Below are 22,920 nucleotides of genomic sequence, written 5' to 3' on the forward strand. Positions count from 1 at the left end.
GGAACTTCTCACTGTTATTTCATCCCTTTGTTCTGCTATGATTATGTTAGGGGATTTTAACATTCATGTGGATACTAATTGTTCTTACACCTCAGAGTTTAACTCTGTATTGGACTGTTTTAGTTTGACACAGCATGTTGTCTTTCCCACTCACACTCATGGCCACACGTTGGATCTGCTCTGCTCTTCTGGTCTGAATGACATCTCTGTCTCTGGTTCCATCTCTGGTGTCTCTGACCATAAGCTCATTGTATGCCGTTTTCATATGATCTCTCCTCCTCCCTCCTCAGAGAAAACAACTATCACAGGTCGTAACATCAGGTTAATTGACCACAGCATGCTTACTGCCTCTATACAGGCCTCGCCGCTGTCTGACCTGGACGAGCTCTCGTCCGTGGATAACCTGGTTGCTATGTACAATGACACCCTGACCAGCCTGCTTGATAGCTTAGCCCCTGTCAGGACTAGGCTTGTTCCAGCAAACCGTACATGCCCCTGGTTCACCCCTGAGCTGAGGCAACTAAAGGCCGCTGGCCGCCGTCTTGAACGGCTATACAAGAAAACTGGCCTTACCATTCACTCCATGCTCTACACCGAACATATTCAGACATATAGGGATGCACTTAATGCTGCCCGCTCAAACTACTACTCATCACTCATAACCTCCTCCGTGTCCAGGCCAAAAACCCTATTCAGGACTGTGGACAAACTCCTAAAAACCCCTGTCACTGCCTGTCCTAAGACCCCTGAGCAGTGCCAGGCCTTCTTACACTTCTTTGACGATACAATTAGCCAAATCTACCACTCCTTCAACCCCAATGCTATCTCTCTCTCTTCTTCTCCTCCTTCTCTGGGCCCTCAGCTCTCTTATTTCACCGCTACTGACTCCCTCACCATCACTGACATTATTACTAAGTCCAACTCCTCATCGTGTCACCCCTCTACTTAAAGCCTGCTCCACATCCCTGTCTGAACCCATTACATTGATTGTTAACACCTGCCTCAACTCTGGTGTGGTGCCTGCTGCCCTAAAGACTGCTGCAGTTACACCCATTCTCAAAAAACCTGACTCCGACCCCACATCACTAATAAACTACCGTACTATCTCCAACCTCCCCTTCCTGGCCAAGGTACTGGAAAGAGTGGTGGCCTCACAACTACACACCTTTCTTAACCACCACGACCTGTATGAGCCCTTTCAATCTGGCTTCCGCTCATGTCACAGTACAGAGACTGCCCTTCTACGCATAGGTAACGACCTCCTCCTGACTCTGGTTCACTTAACATTCTCATTCTCCTTGACCTTAGTGCTGCTTTCGATACCATCAACCACAATGTTCTAATCTCCCGCCTGTCTGCTATTGGTGTTTCATGTGTCACAGCCCTCAACTGGTTTCAGTCATACCTCACCAACAGAAAGCAGTTTGTAACACTTGGTCCACATCAGTCCCCCAAGTCCCCTGTCACTCGTGGTGTCCCCCAGGGTTCTGTACTTGGGCCCCTTCTCTTTCTCATATACATCCTCCCTCTTGGCCAGATTATTCGCAGCCACGGTCTCAACTTCCACTGCTATGCAGATGACATCCAACTCTATCTTACCACTCCCTCTCCCTCTGACCCCCCACCACGCTCCCTCACTGAATGCCTCTCTGACTTAAAATTATGGATGCAAAACAATTTTCTCAAGCTCAACACAAACAAAACCGAAATTCTGAATTGTAATCTACACGGCGCCGGTGGCAAAGTGTGACGCTGGTGTGCAGAGTTGGAGTACGCCACACTCATATCCCGTTGGTGTGCGTTGGCCTTTAGAGACAGACGGGCCCATGATGCTCTCCCAGCTCTCAGTCAGTGGTTGGGTATATGTACAACACCTTAGGGCTGACAAGGCCTGTCCATATGATACATGCATGCATATGCTCATGCTTTCAACTGATCATCAAGCCATGCATTATATATGGAGCCAGCACTTAGGTGTCTTTCAGTGTGTGTGTGTGTGTGTATATATATGTGTGTGTGTGTGTATGTGTGTGTATATATATGTGTGTGTGTGTGTGTGTGTGTGTGTACGTGTGTGTGTATGTACAGCAGGAGGTTTGGGTCAGATTTGATACTGTATGTTTCATTTCTCCCCCAAGGCATGCTGGGAGTTTTGATGTGTCAGTAGAACTGTGTGCATGTCTGATGAGGGCCCACTGGCCCACCCTATGTAGACTATATCAACGGTGATGGAGTGTGTGTGTGTGTGTGTGTGTGTGGGGGGGGGGGGTGGGGGGGTTGGGCAGGTCTTATTACTTACTGCGCTTGTTGTGCCATCAGTATCAGTTAGTCGCTGATGCAGGTCAAACCAGACTGTCTGCAATGAGAAAAGAACCAGAACACAAGAGCCACTCGTGAATTGACCAGTACCCCTGCCTGCCTGCCTGCCTACCTCTGGGTTAGCATCATCATTCCGTGCAGCTCGGAGGGTGAAGCCCATTCTCCTTGAGACAAACAAACACACACACACACACACACACACACACACACACACACACACACACACACACACACACACACACACACACACACACACACACACACACACACACACACACCTCAATATGGCATGCACACACACACACATCAATATGGCAAGCAACCAATTCCACAAACACACACACACACACACACACACACACACACACACACACACACACGCACACACACACACACCAGAGCTGGCTGTTGTATCACTAAGATGAGACAGGGTGTGATTAGTGAATGTCATGTAAATGCACCATTTGTCACTGTACATGGTTAAAAAACCTATACGATGCTGAAGCCACTATCTTCTAAATGTCAGAGAGCTTGTGGTGCATAATATGTCCACGCAAAGCCTGCCTTTTAAAATGCTACAACAGAATAAACAAAATCGGCAAAGGAAACAAAACCCTCAGTGCCAATGACAAATGACCTCATATGGAACAATGTGCAGGCAGACGTTGATTAAATCATTATACTAACTCTGTGATATAACGGATTATAGGTTATCTTAAAATAACGCAGTTATCTTAAAATTCAGTGCTAATGGAGTCTCTTTGCCCCCTAACACTAGTTAAAGGGACACCAGGCAAGCCTGATGCTTTTTCTCTACGAAACTCCCCCTCGCTCGGTCTGAAGCTCTTTTCCTTTTTTTTGCATCTTCCGTCAAGGGTTTTCACTGCTTCTTCGCCGGCTCTGCCATTATACACACGTTTGCAACAATTTCTAGCGTTTCGTTAGCCTGCCTCTGTGCTGTAAACTGATCCTGCTTCGGTCGGCTGGTAGGATACACCGAACTTGCAAGTGGGATATTCTTCCTACAGGCAGTAGGGGCGGGCGAGAGAGCCTTCATTCGCCCTGTAATGAGTCATTTAACCATATACCGACTTACGAAGATGAGTAATTAACACGAAAACGTTGCCTGGTGTCCCTTTAAGTGGAACAAGCATGTATGATGGGTATTATTTCACAAATGAAATTACAGCATTCATTTTGCAGATTGTATTTCACATGTTCAGTCATTTACTCTGCACTGCCTCTATGAGTTTACTGGTTGGAATCGCAGAATATAGATTAGTTGCATTTGAAGCTTTGATAAATCACTTTACCACTGTGTTACCACTTTTACTAATTGCATGGTATTGTATGGTACGGTTTGACTTAAATTAATTGAAATCAATGACCCTGAAGCACCTCTGTATAGAGATGCTTTGTGAAGCGGGTTGCCGGGTCCTTCTGTATCTAGAGACAATCACAGCATGAATCTGGCCCTCTGGACACATAACTGCCAAGTACAGATTTGTGCTGTGACTCCTCTCATTTGGCTAGAGCAGGAAATTCAATATGTCTGAATGCGGCGAGTGGGGAACTGCATCAACTACACATTTGCACCAGATTCATGGCCCCTCGCGGCCTCGCCCGACACATCATTTCCCCGCTGGCCGAGGAGGTCCAGCAAATGGGGTTACACAGATTTATGTACACGTTGTGTACACTGCCTGCAGGGCAGAAACAGAAGGGGGTCTGCTCTGTAGATGATCGTGGAGGGGCTTACAAATTTGACTGTGACAACACCCTGATGAACGACTGGCTGTTCTCACTCCAAAGACTGTAGCACATTTTGTGACCACTAAACAAACCAACAGGTTGCCACTTTCTATTCACTGCACCTAAACAAAGAGACTTTTGAAAGGCACTCTCCCAAAACAAAGCACACCCCAAACAAAACAAGCCATCAATATGGGGCCCTTTGTCCAAACTCCATGCTTTCAAATGGACTGTCTGGCCTTCAGGAGCACTCATTGCCACCAAAACCACATAACTGAAGCTGAACAGAAATGGGGTACTATACAGTATGCAAAGCCTACTATGGCAGTCCTCCCTCTGCTTGGGCTTGGAGAACTGTTTGTTATGGAATGGGCTCTCTCTGCTGGAACTATTTTGGATATGGATCAATCACTACTGTTACCCTGGTGGGATTAACAGGTGGAAACACCTGATCTATTTTCCTCCCTTGAATGAGTCGCTGGCCACATAATGACACATAATGACTCCACACACATTATGTGCAGATGTCGCTTCCTCTCGCGCCCTCTTTTTCTCTTTCATAGTGGCCCAGCATGTAGGATTACTCATCATAACTGCAGAAAGCACAATAGCGCTGACAGTCTAGCCCCTTTCAGCTCTCTCTCTCTCTCTCTTTCCCTCTCTCTCCCTAACTAACTCCACTCAGCTGGAGAATAAGAAGGGGAGCTGCATGTGCTCCCGTCGCCACGGCAATGGTGGAGGTCTTTACGCCGACGCGGCAGGGGGGACAGGAAATGATGCATGTCCTGAACAGCGGGCAGGGCACACATTATACAGTGCAGCCCCGATGAGAGCTGCTCCTCACACAGCTGGGAGAGAGGGCAGCCAAGCCACACAGCTCCCTCTGCCACATGACCCAGCACTGTTGTGGGGAATAGCCATATATACTGTATGTATACTTTTTTATTAAATATATCATTTATTTATATATATATATATATATATATATATATATATATATATATATATATATATATATATATATATATATAAAATATACATCTTTAACTATACAACAGAAAAAAGCAAAGCTAAGCACAGTGTTTATAAATGCCATTATAAACGGCACGTAATTCCTTAGATGGCTGGATAAATACTATTATTCATCCCAAGGGAAATTCTCCCTCTGCATTTGACCCTTCCATGGTTATTGAACACACACACACACAAACACACACAAGGAGCAGTGAACACAGAGTGAGTAGTGAGCACACACAAACACCAGGAGCTGTGGGCAGTGACTACTGCGGCACCGGGAAACAATTGGGGGTTACTGTACGTGCCTTGCTCAGTGGACATTGCATGTCCATTCTGTGTGCTATAAGTCACTTGACGGAACGGAGAGTTTGGCACAGAACACGGAAGCAGGCGGTACTTCGCAAGGTTAGCCAAGCCAAGGATGTTGATAAAGGCTGGAGGGGAGCAGGTGCTGATGAACCCAGAGGTCCACAGAGGTGTATTCACAAGGGGGCCCTGACTGGACAATTTCATTTTCTCCAACAATTCGCCAAGCATGGGGACTCTGACCTAGAAAGCTCAAATATTTAAATATTTATTTCTACTATAGTAGAAGTCAAAAATATATGTGCTAAATACAATACACCGACCTTCTTCACCCTTGGGCGACCTTATCTGACTAGATTGAAGAGATTTCTTCACCTAACGGGAAAAAAAAGCCCTTTGTGCATACAGTGTAAAAAGCTAAAGGCTCCGTTTAATGCTGTTCACACAGTCATGCTGATGACCTCTTTCAGCACCGCCAGCCTTTTTTTATGCTGTTCTTTTTTCCCCCGCTACATAAAAGGAGTGCCTGATCCCCCTGAAATCTGTCTGTGCGCTGACATCCTCTCCCCACCTCAGCGGCTCCGAGAGTCCACGTAGAAAAGCCCCAGACCCACATCTTCCCCCAGTTTATTAATCTGTACCGGTCTCCCCTGGATTCTCGTGGCGCTTCACCGAGCGTGGAATAAACCCACTCTGCTATTCTTAGCCGCAGCAATAAGAAACGTGCCTGCCAGCCAGAGGCTGCCGAATTAACCAGGGACTCCATTAGTCTGCCATGCTCACTTCATACAGGACATGGCCATTGAAGAAAGAGGAAGAGACAGAGAGAGAGAGAGAGAGAGAAAAGACGAAGAGGAGGGAAGTAAATGGGTGAAGGAGAAAAAAGCTAAAATGTCACAACACTTTAGATGTCAGTTTTCTAAAATTGCCCCCTCCCTCTTTCTCCCTCTCTCTCTCCACCCCCCCTCTCTCTCTAGCTATATTTTTTATCTTCTCATAACTCTTTAGGTTTTCTCCCCACTCATGCGAAACAGCTATAATTGAAAGAGAGACTGCTGGGAGTTCGCAGCTGCCAACCACTGTTGAAGTGTTATCAGAATCTAATGTGATTCTCATGAATATGCCTAAAGCACCAGCAGATATACTGTAGGTGAAGGAACACGATGAGATTTTGCTGAAGAAACAAACATGTGAGTGAGAGACATTCAACACCATGCTGATGGAGAGGAACCGTAGTCTTGCACTTGCACTGAGCACTGGTGCCATGTCAGTAGCTCTCACACCTTTATCTGTCTGGACATCTAATACAGAGCTATGTTTGTTCTTTGCCTCTCCTCTGACCTCACCAATTCTTGGCCGCTGTGTTGTCACCACGTTAAACAAATAGGGTGTAAGTGACTGTGATTGGGTGGGACGGAGCGTTACCTTGTTTTCCAGGCGACCAATCAGCTCTGCCAGACGGTTGATCTGCGCCTCCAGCCCCTCTTTCCTTGTCTCCACCGCCCCTGGAATCAAAACACACACACACACACACACACACACACACACACACACACACACACACACACACACACACACACACTTTAGAATCCTCAGCTTTCTCCATCAGCTTGTATTTTTGCTGATTCCATCTAGAGTTCTCAAAATCTGTTTAGTTCTTAAAAATTTGATCACAAAAAAAAATAAATCTGTTTAGTTCTAACTTTAGAATTTCTTTGGAAACCTGCTAGTTCACCGCCTGATGTTTATGTCTTGCGGTTCACTCCTCTAGACATAGATGTGCAGCATCTGCACCAGACATTTGCCTAATCCTCAGTATAGCATTAGCCTGCACAGACAGTGAGTTTCCTCCACATTATCCTGCTTCCTTCAAGTTCTTAATATATTTAAATATTTTTAACGAAAGTAGTTTCACACTTTCACTGAACATACACAAGAGTATGTGCATGTGAACTCCAGTGCTCAATCTGAGCAGGCCACTTTAGAATGGTGTTAATATGTTAGCTAATAAACATCTTGAGACTGGAGCTCATCAGATAGCCGTATTGGAAACTTTCGCACCTCTCTTTCCCAGTGGGGGCTCTAAGCCTAGACAGCATGCTAACAAATGGGGATTCTCAGATAATCCTCACAGAACATGGAGATAACACAACCTTCCGCTCTCCCTCGCTCGAGCAAACGTGACGACACATCTAATTAATGGAGAAGAAAGGGGCTTCCTGTCTTTACAGTCCTCACTAGGAGCTGAGCCAATTAGGCAATGACACATCTTTTGTGTTGATGAGCCAGGCAGTGGTGGAGATGGGGTTGTGTGTGTGTGTGTGTGTGTGTGTGTGTGTGTGTGTGTGTGTGTGTGTGTGTGTGTGGAACAGAACAGTGCACTGGATCACATCTGATAAAAATGCAGAAGCTGATGGGAGCTAGGGGCGACCCTCCCCCCCCCCCCCCCACACACACATATGCACACATACCTCGTTGGAGCAGGACTGAGCCATGGATGGGAGTCATTAGCCCAGAGCGTCCAGGCTAACGACAGCCGTCCCTGCATGCAGCTGCTGGGACATACAATCTGCCATATGGCACGCCCGTGCTGAGTGTGGTGGGATCCCACCTCACATGCTGGCACACCTACGCACTCTTTCTCTCTCTTTCTCTCTCTCTCTCTGTTGCTCTGTCTCACACACACACACACACACACGTATGGCAAACGCGGCAGCCACACAGCAAGGGGAAAACAGGAGATCCCCACTGAGACAGATGGAGATGTGGGAAGCACAAACACTAACAATCATTCTTATTCTTTCACACACACACACACACACACACACACACACACACACACACACACACACACACACACACCAACACACATTAAAATCTCAAACACTAGCACAAATCCACGCCTACACATCGACTAACAGTTGGAGTTCCCATAAAACCCACCCAAAGCCATGCTGTGCAAAATGACACTTTACAAAATGACTCCAGGACACCACATGCAAACACGCTACTGTAATTGGGGGAACAAAGCGACGCATCAGATCGCTCAATATGTACAGACACATGAACACTTACACACTCTCTCACTGACATACAAACACACACGTAAACACAAACAGTCAGAAGAAAGCGTAAACATACACACACACACACACACACAGACACACACACACACACAGACACACACAGACACAAACACACACACACACACACACACACACACACACACACACACATACACACACAGACACACAGCTCACAGTAATATATGCACAGTCACGACCACCCAGCTCCACCAACTGATTAACACCTAGAAGCCTATCTGGGCTACCGGTTTTGTTGTGAGCGTATCTCTCCACGGCTCTCACATTGCGAGTGTGAAACACAACCCCAGCAAACAAACACCTCTAACAGGCATGCCTCAGTACCAGTGCACCGCCACACCCACACACACACGCATAAACACACGCATACACACACACACACACACACACACACACACACACACACACACGCGCATAAACACACGCATACACACACACACACACACACACACACACACACACACACGCGCATAAACACACGCATACACACACACACACATCTTACATGAGCGGTGTGTTCACGAGTGCCGGGTTGCTCTCCATACGCGGGGAGATGAGTGATGAGTAGAGACTCCGGAACGCCATGAGTCAAATCTATATACGACCATGCTGACCATAGAGATGGGTCTTTCAAGCATACTATCTCCCGGTTCCACTCCATCACACATACAGTATGCATGCACCCACCCACCCACCCACACACACACATGCACACATGCGTACACACATACACACACACATGCACATTCATTCACATATTGCACAATCCTCTGATATTGTAAAGCCTTGCACAATGTTGCAGACTGCTCCATAGCTCTCCAGTCTTCCATGCATCCAGCAGAACAACAGAGGGAATGTTTAAATATAGCTGAGCTGCCTGTCAGGGTGCTCTCTGATCAGCTAGACAAGCTCGCGCAGAAACAGGGAGAAAAGGAGAGAGAAATAAAATGATATCACAGCTGGGAACAAAAAAACGTTGTAAGCATGCAATGCAGTGACTACAGAGAGAATAACAGAGAAGGGGGGAGAAAGAAAAAGAAAAAAAGCAGGATAGAGAAATGTTGTAGATGAGAATACATAAAAGAATAAAAGATGGCTGTAAAGAAAGTCATTCAGTGAGGGTGGCAAAAACAAAAGCACACCAGTGAGAAACACCACTGAGAAGGAAATCAAAAGAACCAGAGCCTGGGACACAGCGGTTCCTAGCGAGCGCAGGCTGAAACAAGACCTAATCAATACTTTTCTTTCTTGATGTTCATAAATGATTGTGAGGCGAGGGCTTCCTACAGTCAAGACTCGTGCTGACATCAGAAATGAGGCTTTTACTGTGCCCAGCATCATGTTTATGTCCGTCCAGGGAAAATTTAAACCCAATGCCCCCCTTTAAGTGGTGGCCTTAAAAACGGGCCGCTTCAAAGTCGTGCAAACTGTGTCTTTCCTACCGTATCGGTTTATTGAACACAACACAACCAGTGTACACAAGCCCAGCGTAGCGGAGATACATCATGGTGAGTTTGGATCCTGTGGGACATCAATATGCTTTTCCTCCAAGGCTGTTTTTCTCAGAATGTCATCTGACGTTTTTTCACACTACAGCATCCCCGAATCATTAAGTATCAAATAGTCCACTAAATGTGGGGAGGGCAAAGCTACAAAAAAATCACTTGACCTGTATATCCTCTACTAGAGGTAATAAGCCTATCCATCCCCAATGTTATATGATAGGGCACCTGGACAGATATGCACTTATCAGATCATATCACATACACACACACATATGGCACCTTTTGTCATTTTATTACCAGCATAGAGCATTACCACCTTTCTCTCTCTCTATCTCTTTCTCTCTCTCACACACACACACACACACACACACACACACACACACACACACACACACACACACACACACACACACACACACACACACACACACACACACACACATATGGCATGACCTTATGGGCTCAGTTGTGGAGTTAAGTGTAATAAATGTCATGCTGTATTTCAATTGCACTGAAACTCTAATTGGTGATTTGTCTAAATTACACAGTATACACAAGGAATGAAGAAAGATAGAGAGTCAGAGAGAGAGAATGAGAGAGAGACAGAGAGAGGGAATGAGAGGATATACAACTGACTGCAGAAAACACTGCAGAACATCAAAGAGAATCATTGGCCTCTATCACGGAAAAATATTTAAATTAATATGTGAACTGACTGGCGCACTGGGACAGCATTTCCTCTTGTAATGAAGCAGGCTTGCTCTGATTGAAATTCAGCAAGGGCTTTGCCTAAATGAGAGGACATACACCTCAGCCAAAGTTTCAATTTTCCACTAAAAATGTATCTCTTGACTTGCATCAGCCACGGTCACCAGGGGGAGGGAGATGCCTGGGCTCAGGGATGATTGCCTATGAGCCATTTCATCAGACTGTAGTTATATAACTACAGTGATAGGGCCTGATGAACACTGAGCAATGTGGGAGTATTCATTAACAGCTCCTATACACTACATAATGTTGGTCTTTTACTTTTATATATAATAGATATACTATAGATATTTTATACATGTATACACTCATCTACATACATGTGTAGGCCTACACTCGACAGTTAGCACAGGACCCAAGTAACTAGCTGCAACCTTGCTTAAAGAGACCCAGAAGCGAGTCAAGCCTTTCTGGACTTTCATCCAATCTGGCCAAACTTTTCTATTTCACTTCACGACACTGGCACATATCATGTTAACAAATTACAGACTGCGCCTGTGCACTTCCTAAAGCAGAGTTTTAACGAGTGAGTGGTTTATCTTCTTGCCCTACCTCTCTGCAGACTCTCGCTCGCACAGTAAGGATGCCTAGCAGGGACATTTTTATTTACCATTGGTTGATTGATTGAGATTGCATTACATGGCGAAATAAATTACGCCGCTGAGGAAGCATAGGATCTTTGGATTTTCCATTCAGCTTGATTAATGCTGCAGGAGGCTTATCGCATAGATAATCACAAACACAGCAGAGCTGAATGCATATCACACTTCATTTGGAAAGCCATTCATATTGGATTCCATTCTGCTGACAGATGCATACGTAAAGATGTTTTATTTGCACTGATATAGGAAGACTAAGATGGAGAGTTAGACCAAAGGAGCCCATTTAGTTAAGATGGCGAGCAATGGCGTACAGGATCCACCTCATTCAAACAAAGTTAACATCACCATGCACTGTAGAAAGACAAAGCACTTTCAAAGCACCTCCTGTTCTTTGCACTGTATGTTTATCATCACTGTTGATTTTCTTTGTCACTATACAGGTTTGAACTGTAGAAGACTAATTTCTCAACCTATTAATGCTTTTATAGCTGCTGTGTGCAGGAGGGGATAATTATGTTTGTCTAGCACTGCGATTAACAGGAGACAAATAAACTACTTTGATACGTAAACAGAATGCTGAATGGCCTAGGTGCTTAAAAGCATCCTACTGGCATATAATGGATTTGCACATTGAAGGAGCGTTCTTATTATATAAGTGAATGACTGTAAAGTACAGTACACACTTATTCTTTTTACTGCAGCACAATTTAAACATATATTTTTTAAGACAGATGAAAGCCAGGGCTGAGCTGTCTAGTTGGCTATAGCTGGTTATTTGACGAATGGAGACGGGGTGTGGGGGTGCCCACCTTGTCCTGTGTTGATGTTCCTCGTGGCATCCTTGGCGCTGACTCTGTTGTTGGGCGGGTAGTCAGGCACTGGGTTGGCGTATTGCTTCTCTGGAGCCCGGGGGCTGACTTTGCTGGACGGGTATGACCTGCGTCACATCACAGGGTGGTCAGGAGGTAAGACACAGCAGACGCATGGGCACTGTGCCAGGCACTCATTGTCTACCCTGTTATGTCTGTAATTAAGTGTTGTCTGTTGATGTCATCTTAGCTTAAATCATTGGTCTGTATGTGTACTTACATATCTATTTTATTTTATTTTATTTTTTATTATTATTATTATTATTATTCTTAGCTAATGCACTATGTACAGCACTTTGGTCAGTGCGAGCTGTGGTTAAATGTGCTCTAAAAATAAACGTTACTTACTTACTTACTATTTATGATTATTCACTGACTTTGTAAACACAACCAAAGCACATGCCAAACAAACATCAAGAACACTAGACAGGCAGGCAGGCAGCTACCCCTGAGTGTGCTGCTCGTCTATGGCGTCGACAGCGCTCTCCACTGAGTTGAGGAGAGACTGGATCTGACTGGCCGACTCCTTCAGCAGGAAGCGGGCCACGAACTGCTCCACGTTGGTGCCTCGTTCGTACACCTGAGAGATGGAATACGTGAAGCAAAGAAAAGAAAGAGAGAAAAAAACCACAGCAGGTAAGAGCAATGTCAGCACTCTGCTACATGCATCTCGCATCCATACTTGATGAGGCTCGGCCTGTGGTTTTCACTCAAAACTAGCCGCACGCGAGAAACGCTCCTGCTTCCATTTTATTCATCAGGCTTTCAAGGTTAAAATGAGAGCGCCACTCTCCAGTGGTGGTCGAGGAGAATGGTCTGCATTAGCTGAACGCGCGCACACTACTCTACAGGGTTGTGCTCCTTATTAAGTGCAGATGCTGGAGTGGAAATGCCCTCACCACCTCAGCTCCTTAGACATACGGCCGGCAGCCAAAAGTCATGGCGCCGTAAGCATGAAGGGAAAAGGTGAGAGTAAGAAAGGTCTCCAGTCGCGAGTAGATAAATCAGAGTTCAGCGCAAATTGATTCAGTGGCCTTTCCTACCCGGTTTAAAAGGAGGGAGAAGATGGTAGCTGTCAGCAAGGAATGATGCGCTCTTAGATGTTAATGATGCGCTCTTTAATGGTTAAACAAAGATGGTTCAGGGCCCTGAAGATTTGCATTGTGGGAGCTGGCCATAGTCTGCCATCATTCAACATCAAACTAGAAGTGTCACACAATGGGATTTGCTAAATATTGGATGAAAGAGAACAAATTGTCTCAGTGCCTAAGGAAAATGGCTACGATAAGAAAAAAAGCAGCTTAATGAAACCAAGGCAAGGCCGTCTAATTCTTCTAAAGTATTCTCTCTCTCTTGTGCAGGAGAAAATTAATCAATATCTCTCATTCAGTGTCTGGTGTTCATGCAAAAACAAAAGACATCTTAGGAACAGAATTACATTCCAATCAGCAGAGCCACCTTCATCATGCACATGCAAACACTCACACAAACAAACAAGTACATACACAACAAAACACACACACACACACACACACACACGTTATACGTACATAAGTTATAGTTGACTAGTGATCAGATCAAACAAAATGAAAAAAAGTAGTTCTTCTGGGCCAATTTGAGTTGTTTGGGTGACAGCTAACCAAGCTATCTGTTTGAGGATGGTCTAATAAAGCAGGCTCCTCAGCAGCAGAGCAAAAAACTGTCCAGTCATTCTCTGATCCTCCTCTCCAGTCAGACCCCTCTTGGCAGGTGAGGGGTTGCTTTGGGCAGGAGATTGTAATGGTATGTGTGTCTGTGTGTGTTTATCTGTGTGTGAATGCTTGTGTGCCTATAACTGTCTGATTTTGTGTGTGTAAGTGTGTGTGTGTGTGTGTGTGTGTGTGTGTGTGTGTGTGTGTGTGTGTGTGTGTGTGTCGGTGTGTAGTGTCTGTAATGGATTCCATTAAGCTATCTGGTCAGCAGGTCACACGCAGCTGTGCATATCTACCAAATGCCTTGTCATTCATCTGCAGGTAATGAGCTTCCTACAATGGGGCTCATAGTGAAACAATCATCATATCTCAGCTGGCTCGGGTCGATCGGAGATGAGCCAGTGGCATGCTCCACATGGGGGGGCAGGGCGGGGTGGGGGATAAGCTATGGGGCCTCTCGCTAAATGCAGCGTTGGCAGGATATTTAATGGATAAGAAAGAAAGACAAAGCGAGAGAGAGAGAGATGCGCCAAATATCATCTCTAAGCAAGTGTGATGCATTATTGAATAATTTGGGGATTGTGCCGCATTGTACAACTCTGCACCATTTGTCAGGACAGCATGAAGGGAGGGAATTGCGGGTGAGCAGTTTTATGGTCCGTCTCGGAGGCGGGCAAGCCGCAGTGCACAGCACCGCAAGCAGGCCAGATGGTTCACAGCACTCCCGGGCAGAGCCATTAGTTAGGATTCCCACTCACACAGAGGTCTGTGAGTATAACACTCAGGTTTGGGGCAAGCAGGGAGAGAAGAGGGTGGGTCACTCACTGAAATGCTTGAAGGGCAGAGGTGGGCTCACACTCCCACTCCCACTCACACATGTCTGACTGATTTCCAAACCAAACCTAATTAGAGGACTGTAGCACTTTTAATATGACAGAACCGCAATAAGCCTGTTACTGGAACAGCTGTTTGATATCACTTCAAACCAGCTGTCAGAATGCAGCCCCCTTCCTCTCTCCCTCCACTTCTCTTGTAACTGTGAGATACAGTTCAGAGTCAACAGTAAGCTGGTTGGTATAAGATATAGTTGGAAGTTGACAAGGCAAATCTGATACAGGAAAGAAAGGGTACTTCCCTCCCATGGATGTAGACCCGCGGCCAATGACTGATTGTACTGATATGCACTTGAGAAAAAGGACTTTTACAATGTGGCCCACATCATGTAGCCTACTCTGTGCATATGCTTTAGAATTTTGCAATACTGCTACGAAATAATTAAAGCACAGCTTTCCTAAGGGAATACAGTGGCATGCAAAAAGAAACTCTATCAATTAAAAAGTCATAACTGCAAAAGTTTAATTAGATGTTATGTGTCTAAAAAAATGAGCTTTGCCTCTGTGTCCTCATGTTTTGTGTATTGCCAAATTGGGTTGCTAAGAAACATATTGAATACTGTTGCTAGGAGACAGTTAATTGGCTCAAGCCAGAGCTTTGCTGTAGCGTCTAGGACTCAAAATGTTTACACCTCAAAATAGCTTCTACGAGTCGCCAGATATGCAGGCATAAGCTTTCCGGCATGAGGACTTCACACCTGTGTTGAGCAAGCTACCGCTCAACACCACCTGTGCTGCCTGGTTTGTTAGTATTCAGTGAAGGCTGTGAGTGAGTCACCTTTACTCCATGTTTAAACAAACATCTTATATAGATGAGATAAATTGTAAGAGTTCATTAACATTTCACTTTTTCAGTGTTTTTATTTTGGTACCTGGGATGGCTACTAATGGCAAAAACACTAAAATAGATAATTCAGTTGCTTGTTTATTATGGGCTGCCGCGGTCTGGAGACATTATTCAGTGAGCCGTTAAGAATCGTGCAGCTTGTTGAATAAAAGCACATTCGTTTGACCAAGTCACTCAGCACTGAAGGACGAAAGTGCAAAAGTGTGCTTTTCTCGCACAAGCTTGGGACCTTTTACCAAAATGTTGAAGCAGAGCCATTGTGCAATACACTTGTTTTTGTAAAGGAACAGACACACAAACAGGGTGGTCTGAACAGGGCTCAGGCAGCATGTTTAGAGTTGTGGGGCTTTTTCCTTTTGGTATTTTGACCAAAGTATGACACATATGGTTTATTAAGACCTCAAGAAACTATAAAAAAAATTGTAAGGGGTAAAATGGGACTTTTACCGACTTTATGGGACCGTCAGTCAGACATGTGAACGTAAATCTCACTGGCAAACTACTTTAAAATGGCTGTGAGCAATGCAACTTGAAATCTATCTATTGTTATAGATCACACTTGACGTCTCACTCCTATCAGAAGGGAGAGTGGATTGTGTATTCTGAAGGCATGATCAACATACATTACGAATCACCTCGTGCACACATGCATCTGGGATATAGCTCCACAGAGCCTGATTCCTTGGGTGAAATGATTCAATTACACATGAGGAAGAGAGGATCTCCATTAAAAGACACTATCACCACCAAAGATTACTGTCTTAGAAAGGGGCCCTAGACAGCAGCTGTGTCTGGACAATATCTGCCGGACCTGGTCCAAATTTGGCCCGTGAGTGGACCAGACTCTGCTCCTCTGTTGTTGGGAGAGATACCTCCTCCACCTTCTCTTCGTCCTTCACACCCGCAGCTGCATCGTCAAGAGCCTGTGGTCCGACCCAGTTAGTCAAAGCTTCCGAGAAACCGAGGGGGAGGGGGGCAAAAAGATTCAATCACAATCGCATTAAGCGAGCTTGAAAGCTGGAGTCAGGCCCTAATGCGCTTATTCAGCCGCCGGAGCATCTATTCACAGCGCAGGAGAGGTGTCGCCGAGACTTTACAAGGCCGGGATTAAATCTCCAGCACGGCCAAACGAAGGGGAGTGAGGAAAGGCTTCCTTTGTGAGGCAGTCATGATTGAGCTGTGTCTCTTTCAATCTTGGGAAACGGTGAGCAGTGCCAGTGTCAGTTTGTGGTGCGCGTGTGTGCGCGCGTGTGTGTGTGTGTGTGTGTGTGTGTGTGTGTGTGTGTGTGTTTCTGTTGGACGTCTGGGCTCTGTACTCTATAGTGTGTGTGTTCGCAAATCTTTGTGTAGAATTGCATTTGTAGTGTGTGTGTGTGTGTGTGTGTGTGTGTGTGTGTGTGTGTGTGTGTGTGTGTGTGAGAGTGAGTGGTGAATCTCCTCCACTAAGAAATAAAAGCTTTTCACTGTTTCAATCTTCACAGCGGGCCGTGTGAGAATTCGGAGAATCGTCCCCCAGAGGTCAGTCCAACCTTGGGTGTCATAGCCATATGCACCAGCGCCCGAGTGAAATATGCCGGCTCCCTCTGAAGTCTCACCAAGCCTTTATCTACGCAGGCCCTCTCACAGCAGCCACCAATCTCCCACCGACAAAATACCCACTGTCACTCCATAAGGAAGCACCGCACAGTACATGACAATGTACTGTGCTTACAGCACACGGCTCATCCCATTCATGCCCTGGTTCAAGAATAGTGCTATTTCTGAGACAATTCAGAAATCAGGGGAAGTGTGGCATTAAAAAATAACTGCATGGCTGATGGAGATGAATAACCAACCATGACTTTTAATTTGAGCACTTTTAATGCCGAGGAATTATTAGGCAGTGGCTTGTTTTACCGCTGCCTATAAACTCAATGATGTGCTCTGAACATCTGGGAGTATAAAAGGTAAACACAAATCTGCTGAGAGAGGCTGCTTGGAAGCGCTGTTATAATTGAAGTCATCTGTCTTCAGTCTCCAGTGCACAGTCCTCTTAATGAGAGACAACACCTCAGAACAAAACACTGAGTGACGGGCCAGCATCGCCAATCTATGGATCACACTTGCCTGACATTAGCCAATCACATCGACCCGCACTCAGTCAATACTGCCTTTTTGCTCTGGGGTGGGGACGGGAGGAGTTTTTGTGGAAGGTTCCGGTGTTACGCTGCTGCTCCAACGAGCCACAGACAAAGAGGAAATGAGCAGACTGAAGAGATAGATAGTGTGAGAGAGAGAGAGAGAGAGAGAGAGAGAAAGAGAGATAGAGAGAGAGAGAAAGAGAGATAGAGAGCCTGTGGGGTGCGTATGCAGCAGGAATGGAGGCACAGAAGCTCCACCACTCGATAAGCCTCTCTTCCCGAGAAGCAAAATTGCAGATCAAAGACTCGCTCAAAGAATGCACGTGCGGTAGGAGTGAGCGACGGAGGCAACAAAAATAAAACATGCTTGGGACGAAGCAACGCGACAACAGCAGTCTAGTACCAGCATCTTTTTTATGTCTTATTTCATAGTCATTTTAATCAGGCCTCCTGTGTGATTTGTAAAGACATTTCCATCACAAAAGAAAGAGGATCCAGTGACAGTGATCAGGCCTTTGTTGGCTCGGGCGGAGGATGCGACACGCAGCGAGCTCCTCTGTGGGAGACTTCCAGCGAGCGTCCGGACGGCCTGATTGAGACGCCAGCCGAATCAGAGGCTCGCAGCCATCAGCGCTGATTCAGGCTGACACTGGAGAGCCTGGTGGCGTGATGAAAGCGAGATGGCCGGCTAACAATCGCAGCATACAAATGCCCATCACCGTGTGAAAAAGGCTTTAGTGTATCAAGCTTTTGCCTCAGCGAGAGACTGAGAAGAAGACTCGAGAGGCCCTCATTAGAGCATCCTTCTCATGAATTGACCACCTGGATCATCAAAAAGGGGCAATATGATCTGTCTGCTTGTTAAGTGTGTATATGTGTGTATATGTGTACGTGTATTATGAAACAAAGTGTTTAAGGAAGAAAAATGAATAGCTGTGCTTTGCACGGTAAAGGGGGTCAAAGGGGACAGGAACTGGTGTGGGTTGTGTAATAAATAACAGTTCAACTTTGAGGCAACTAAACCCCTAGCCCGCAGTCTGCCACTGCAGCATCTGGCCCAGGGTATAAACCATGGCTAAGACTGGCTCAGACCAGCCGGCAGTGCAGGCTTTTGAGAGGGGGAAAGAGAGAGAGAGAGAGAGACAGAGAAAGAAAGAGAGAGAGAGAGAGAAGGCAATAGAGGGGAAGGGGGGGGGGGGGGTGAGAGGGGAGAGAATGAGGGAGCGAATGGGTGAGAGAGAGAAATCCTCTGAGATTTAGAGCAGGAGCATGGTGGGTTTAATGAACAAGTGAAGACAGGCGCAGCGGCAGCAGTTTTGCCTCTATTACCCATGATTGGGCTGATGCACAAGTGGCATCCTCTCTTCCTCCATACCCTCACACACACAGAAACACAGCTCCTACTGTGTTATTGCTACCAGCTGCAAGTCTTTCCCACTCTATCTATCGCTCTCTTTCTCTTTCTCTTTCCATCACCCTCTTCATTTCTGGATCCCTAAATCTCAGCCTATCTTCCCCTGACAGGCGATGGTGAGAATGGGTGTGGGGATGATAATGAGTGAGATAAATGGCCTTCCTAAAGCTGCAGATTGACATCGCTGGGAAATCAAGAGCAAATACGAAGACAGATGTGCTCGACGCACATAGTCAGGAGAGAGAGAGAGAGTGGAAAAAGAGAGAGAAGATTATAACTATGAGCAAAGAGAGAAACAGATACTGTTACTGAACTACGGAAAAAACATGCAGTGTCTTTAAATACTTTACAAAAGGCAAAGGCAGGTCTCTCCTTTAGATGCAGCAGCCCGAGAGCGGCCACGCTCCTTGCTCATTATCCCTCTGGTCCCTCAGGCAACTGGGTTCTCCCCTGATTTATTATGATCATTATTATTTGTTATTTATTTATATAATTTGTGTGTGTGTGTGTGTGTGTGTGTGTGTGTGTGTGTGGGGGGGGGGGGGGGGGGGGGGGGGGGGGGGCTGTTCATTTAGCTTTCCTCCACTCCTGGGGCCGATAGGTTGTCACCACTTCAGGTAGAATGAGTCTCAACCATCCCTGTGCACTGAGACAAGTCAGCTATTTATATCTGCCACAGCAGCAGTGCTTATGTTGAGGGGGTGTCTTCTGAAACTGCAGCTCACAGTCCCTTTTAGCCTTGTGTTAACAAACATTGTGTACTGTACTGTATGCTAACACTTGCAGAATGGTGCTGATGCAGTGGCATGTTTGCATATTGCATGCTAACATCTGTAGCATGGTGGACTAAGCTTCATATAAACATACTGTATGCTAGCACCTTTTCATGGTGCTGTGGCATAAGAAGCTCTAGCCTTTGCCCCACACACAGTCACAGTCTCTCCTCTTATCCACAGACTCCTATACGTTAAGTCCTCCATGAATTATATATATATATATATATATATATATATATATTCATCCTCCATGAATTATACAAAACCCTGTCATTTTAGTTATTTTTGATTTCCTATGGAGGGAAAGGGCCTTCCAGGAGAGTATAAGATGCTATCCTATGGTGAGAAAGAGAATGGCTACAGAGTCACTGGGGAAGTAAAAAGCAAACAGAGAATCCTATAGAGATATTTGATTGAATGGTATGAAAAATTGACTTTAATTAAACAGGACAGTTGTGTCCAGTGTGGTGTATGACAACCCTTTGTTATCATTTGTTCGGCGTGTGTTGATGTTGCGGTCAGTGGACAAACTCTCTGTTCTGAGTTGAATCCCTTGGGGCCTGGCTGTCTTTATTGATGACTCGGTTTGATAGCCAAATGTCTGGACTCATAAAACTTTGATACTCGGCCTCTCCCACTGGTCAGTCCCAGAAGACCCGATCCTGTCAGATGCTTATAAATATTCAGCCCCGGTGACTGATCGTTTGTTTAGTTCTCTATCCAGCCACAGACGGACCCCCCGGTGGGGGTATGGAACCCTGACTCAAGTCCAGCTGGCACTGCGGCGTGTGGCGGAGCTACGGGGCCCATATGCAGTAATGTGTATGAGACCAGCAGACTTACAATAAAACTCCTTCAGATGGGTTTGGCAATGTGTACAGTTTCTATTTTAGCGATGTGAGTCAGTGTGTGTCTGTGTGTGTGTGTGTGTGTGTGTGGTGTGCGTGTGTGTGTGAGAGAGAGATGGAGAGATGGTGTGTGTGACTTTGAGAGAAGAAAAATTAATGAGAGAGAATGAGGTTGACATCCTGTAACATGTTGTTTTGTTATTATATTTTGTTATTATATTACATTTGTTGTTTTGCCAGTAATCCCCCACACTGCTGTTCAGCTCATCACAAGGCAATCTTCAACAGACAGGATGTGACGGTACAGGCTAACACACTAATATACGAGCGTATGCAGAGAAAGAACAACTGAGTCTAACACCCCTTATTATAAATGCACACACACATACATACACACACACACTATCACCTTGTGAACCTTCCCTGCATCACAGGAAATAATGAGTAATCTACTGAAAGAACTAACTATTCCAAAACATCCCCATCACCCCTCCCTTCCCCAGCTGTTCACCCTATTAGGAACAGTGGGATTCAAATCAAATAAACCTCCAATTAGAGCCACAGTCTGCACAGGCTCATATCACAGCAGCAGTGCTAGCCCACGTGGAGGAACAGTGTGTTTATTACAACAAATCCATCTTTCAGATAGCTCTCCATTGAGAGTAGCACACATTGCGCACACACTGCGATGCTTTTTTAAAGGCAGTTTCTCTCTTCAATGGCACTGGGCGGCTCGTTCGACTTGCTGGACACAGCCTATTTCACTCACCGCTAGCTCTACTGGGCTTTTATGGAGTAGATCTCCACTTCCTGCCACGTTTGCTCTGCACTTCACATGTTGTTAAGGCAGCCCTCTGATGATCATCAACCTCATTAACATCAGGCTGCAGCACACACACTTTCATTACTCTATACTCTATAAATACCCAATTGATACATGACATGTGGTTACATGGTTGTAGAAGAACTGCATGGTTCTGTTGTGGCACAAGTCATGATGATCTATTCACAGTTTGACACTAGCCTGCTGGCTCACAAGCTGTCATTCAGAAAAAAAGGAGCTAGCATGACTCATGTTCATGATAAAAATATATCCAATAAAAAAAAAAAAAATATATATATATATATATAAAATATATAAAAAAATATATATCCAGTCGTTGGGATTTTTTTGTGGTTATGGTTGTTTTTGTGGTTTTGTGGTTAAAACACCATTTTTAGTGGGTTGAGGCACATGTCTGATCTAGGCCAAGTGACTCCTTATTTTTATGCATCTGGGGTTGTTTGTACTGTAGTCACTTGCATCTCTCGGCAGCCCGCCTTGGTTACCAGGGAAACTCAACTTGTCAGCGGCTCGCCTGGAGTTTGAAGCGATGCGCAGCTAGCGGGAGCCGCAGTAGCACTGCCAGTGGGCCTATGGCTAATATCCATCTAATATCACTCTGGGGTGGAGGGAATGCGGCCACAAAGACGCCATGGAGGAGGGGATGAAAGCCTCCAGAAATAGCAACCCCCTTCCCCCCCAACCACTCCGAGGGCCATTTAGCACCCCTAGTTTCATAAGACGACTGAGCCATACAGGTGAGCAGTGTGGTTGGAGAATACCTTATCACAGAGATTAATCCTGGGGCCAAAGAACACTGGGGGAAGTCAAGTGTCCAATTGCTTTAAGGGAGAATGTTTGACTTGTGTAGCTAGCCTTAGCCAATGACAAACACCACACACACACAAACACAAATACAAAACACACACACACACACATACATACAAACACACACACACACACACAAATAAAAAACACACACACACATGCACACACACACACACACACACACACACACAAAACACACACATACACAAATAGAAAACACACACACTCTCTCAGGGCCATGGAGTCCAGGTATCAAGGACAGTATGCTCAATCTGCAGAGCAAACAGGCTGAGAGATCACAGACCTTGTTCTGAATAAAAATTAAGGAAATATAAAACAAAAAAAGAAACAGCATCAAAGAAATCACAAGGCAACCTCAGACCTCAGGGAGACTGACTGTGACACTGAATCCGGCCCTGAGAAACAAAGAGAAGACGC

At 45.5% G+C, this 22,920-nt stretch overlaps 1 protein-coding gene across 2 annotated transcripts in view; it reads right to left on the reverse strand.

The window, feature by feature from the left end:
• Positions 1-22,920, reverse strand: part of necab2 (N-terminal EF-hand calcium binding protein 2) — a 77,142-nt gene that overhangs the window by 17,824 nt on the left and 36,398 nt on the right. The window contains exons 6-9 of one of the 2 annotated variants that reach the window (XM_042108814.1): positions 12,689-12,822; positions 12,183-12,310; positions 6,820-6,899; positions 2,300-2,356 (exon numbers count right to left, since the gene is read on the reverse strand). In XM_042108814.1, the coding sequence (XP_041964748.1) occupies positions 2,300-2,356; positions 6,820-6,899; positions 12,183-12,310; positions 12,689-12,822 (399 nt within the window). The remainder of the gene's footprint in view (positions 1-2,299; positions 2,357-6,819; positions 6,900-12,182; positions 12,311-12,688; positions 12,823-22,920) is intronic. The other variant, XM_042108815.1, reaches the window with a different exon arrangement.

The sequence above is a fragment of the Alosa sapidissima genome, chromosome 11 (genome assembly GCF_018492685.1).
Source record: "Alosa sapidissima isolate fAloSap1 chromosome 11, fAloSap1.pri, whole genome shotgun sequence".
Taxonomy (NCBI): Eukaryota; Metazoa; Chordata; class Actinopteri; order Clupeiformes; family Clupeidae; genus Alosa; species Alosa sapidissima.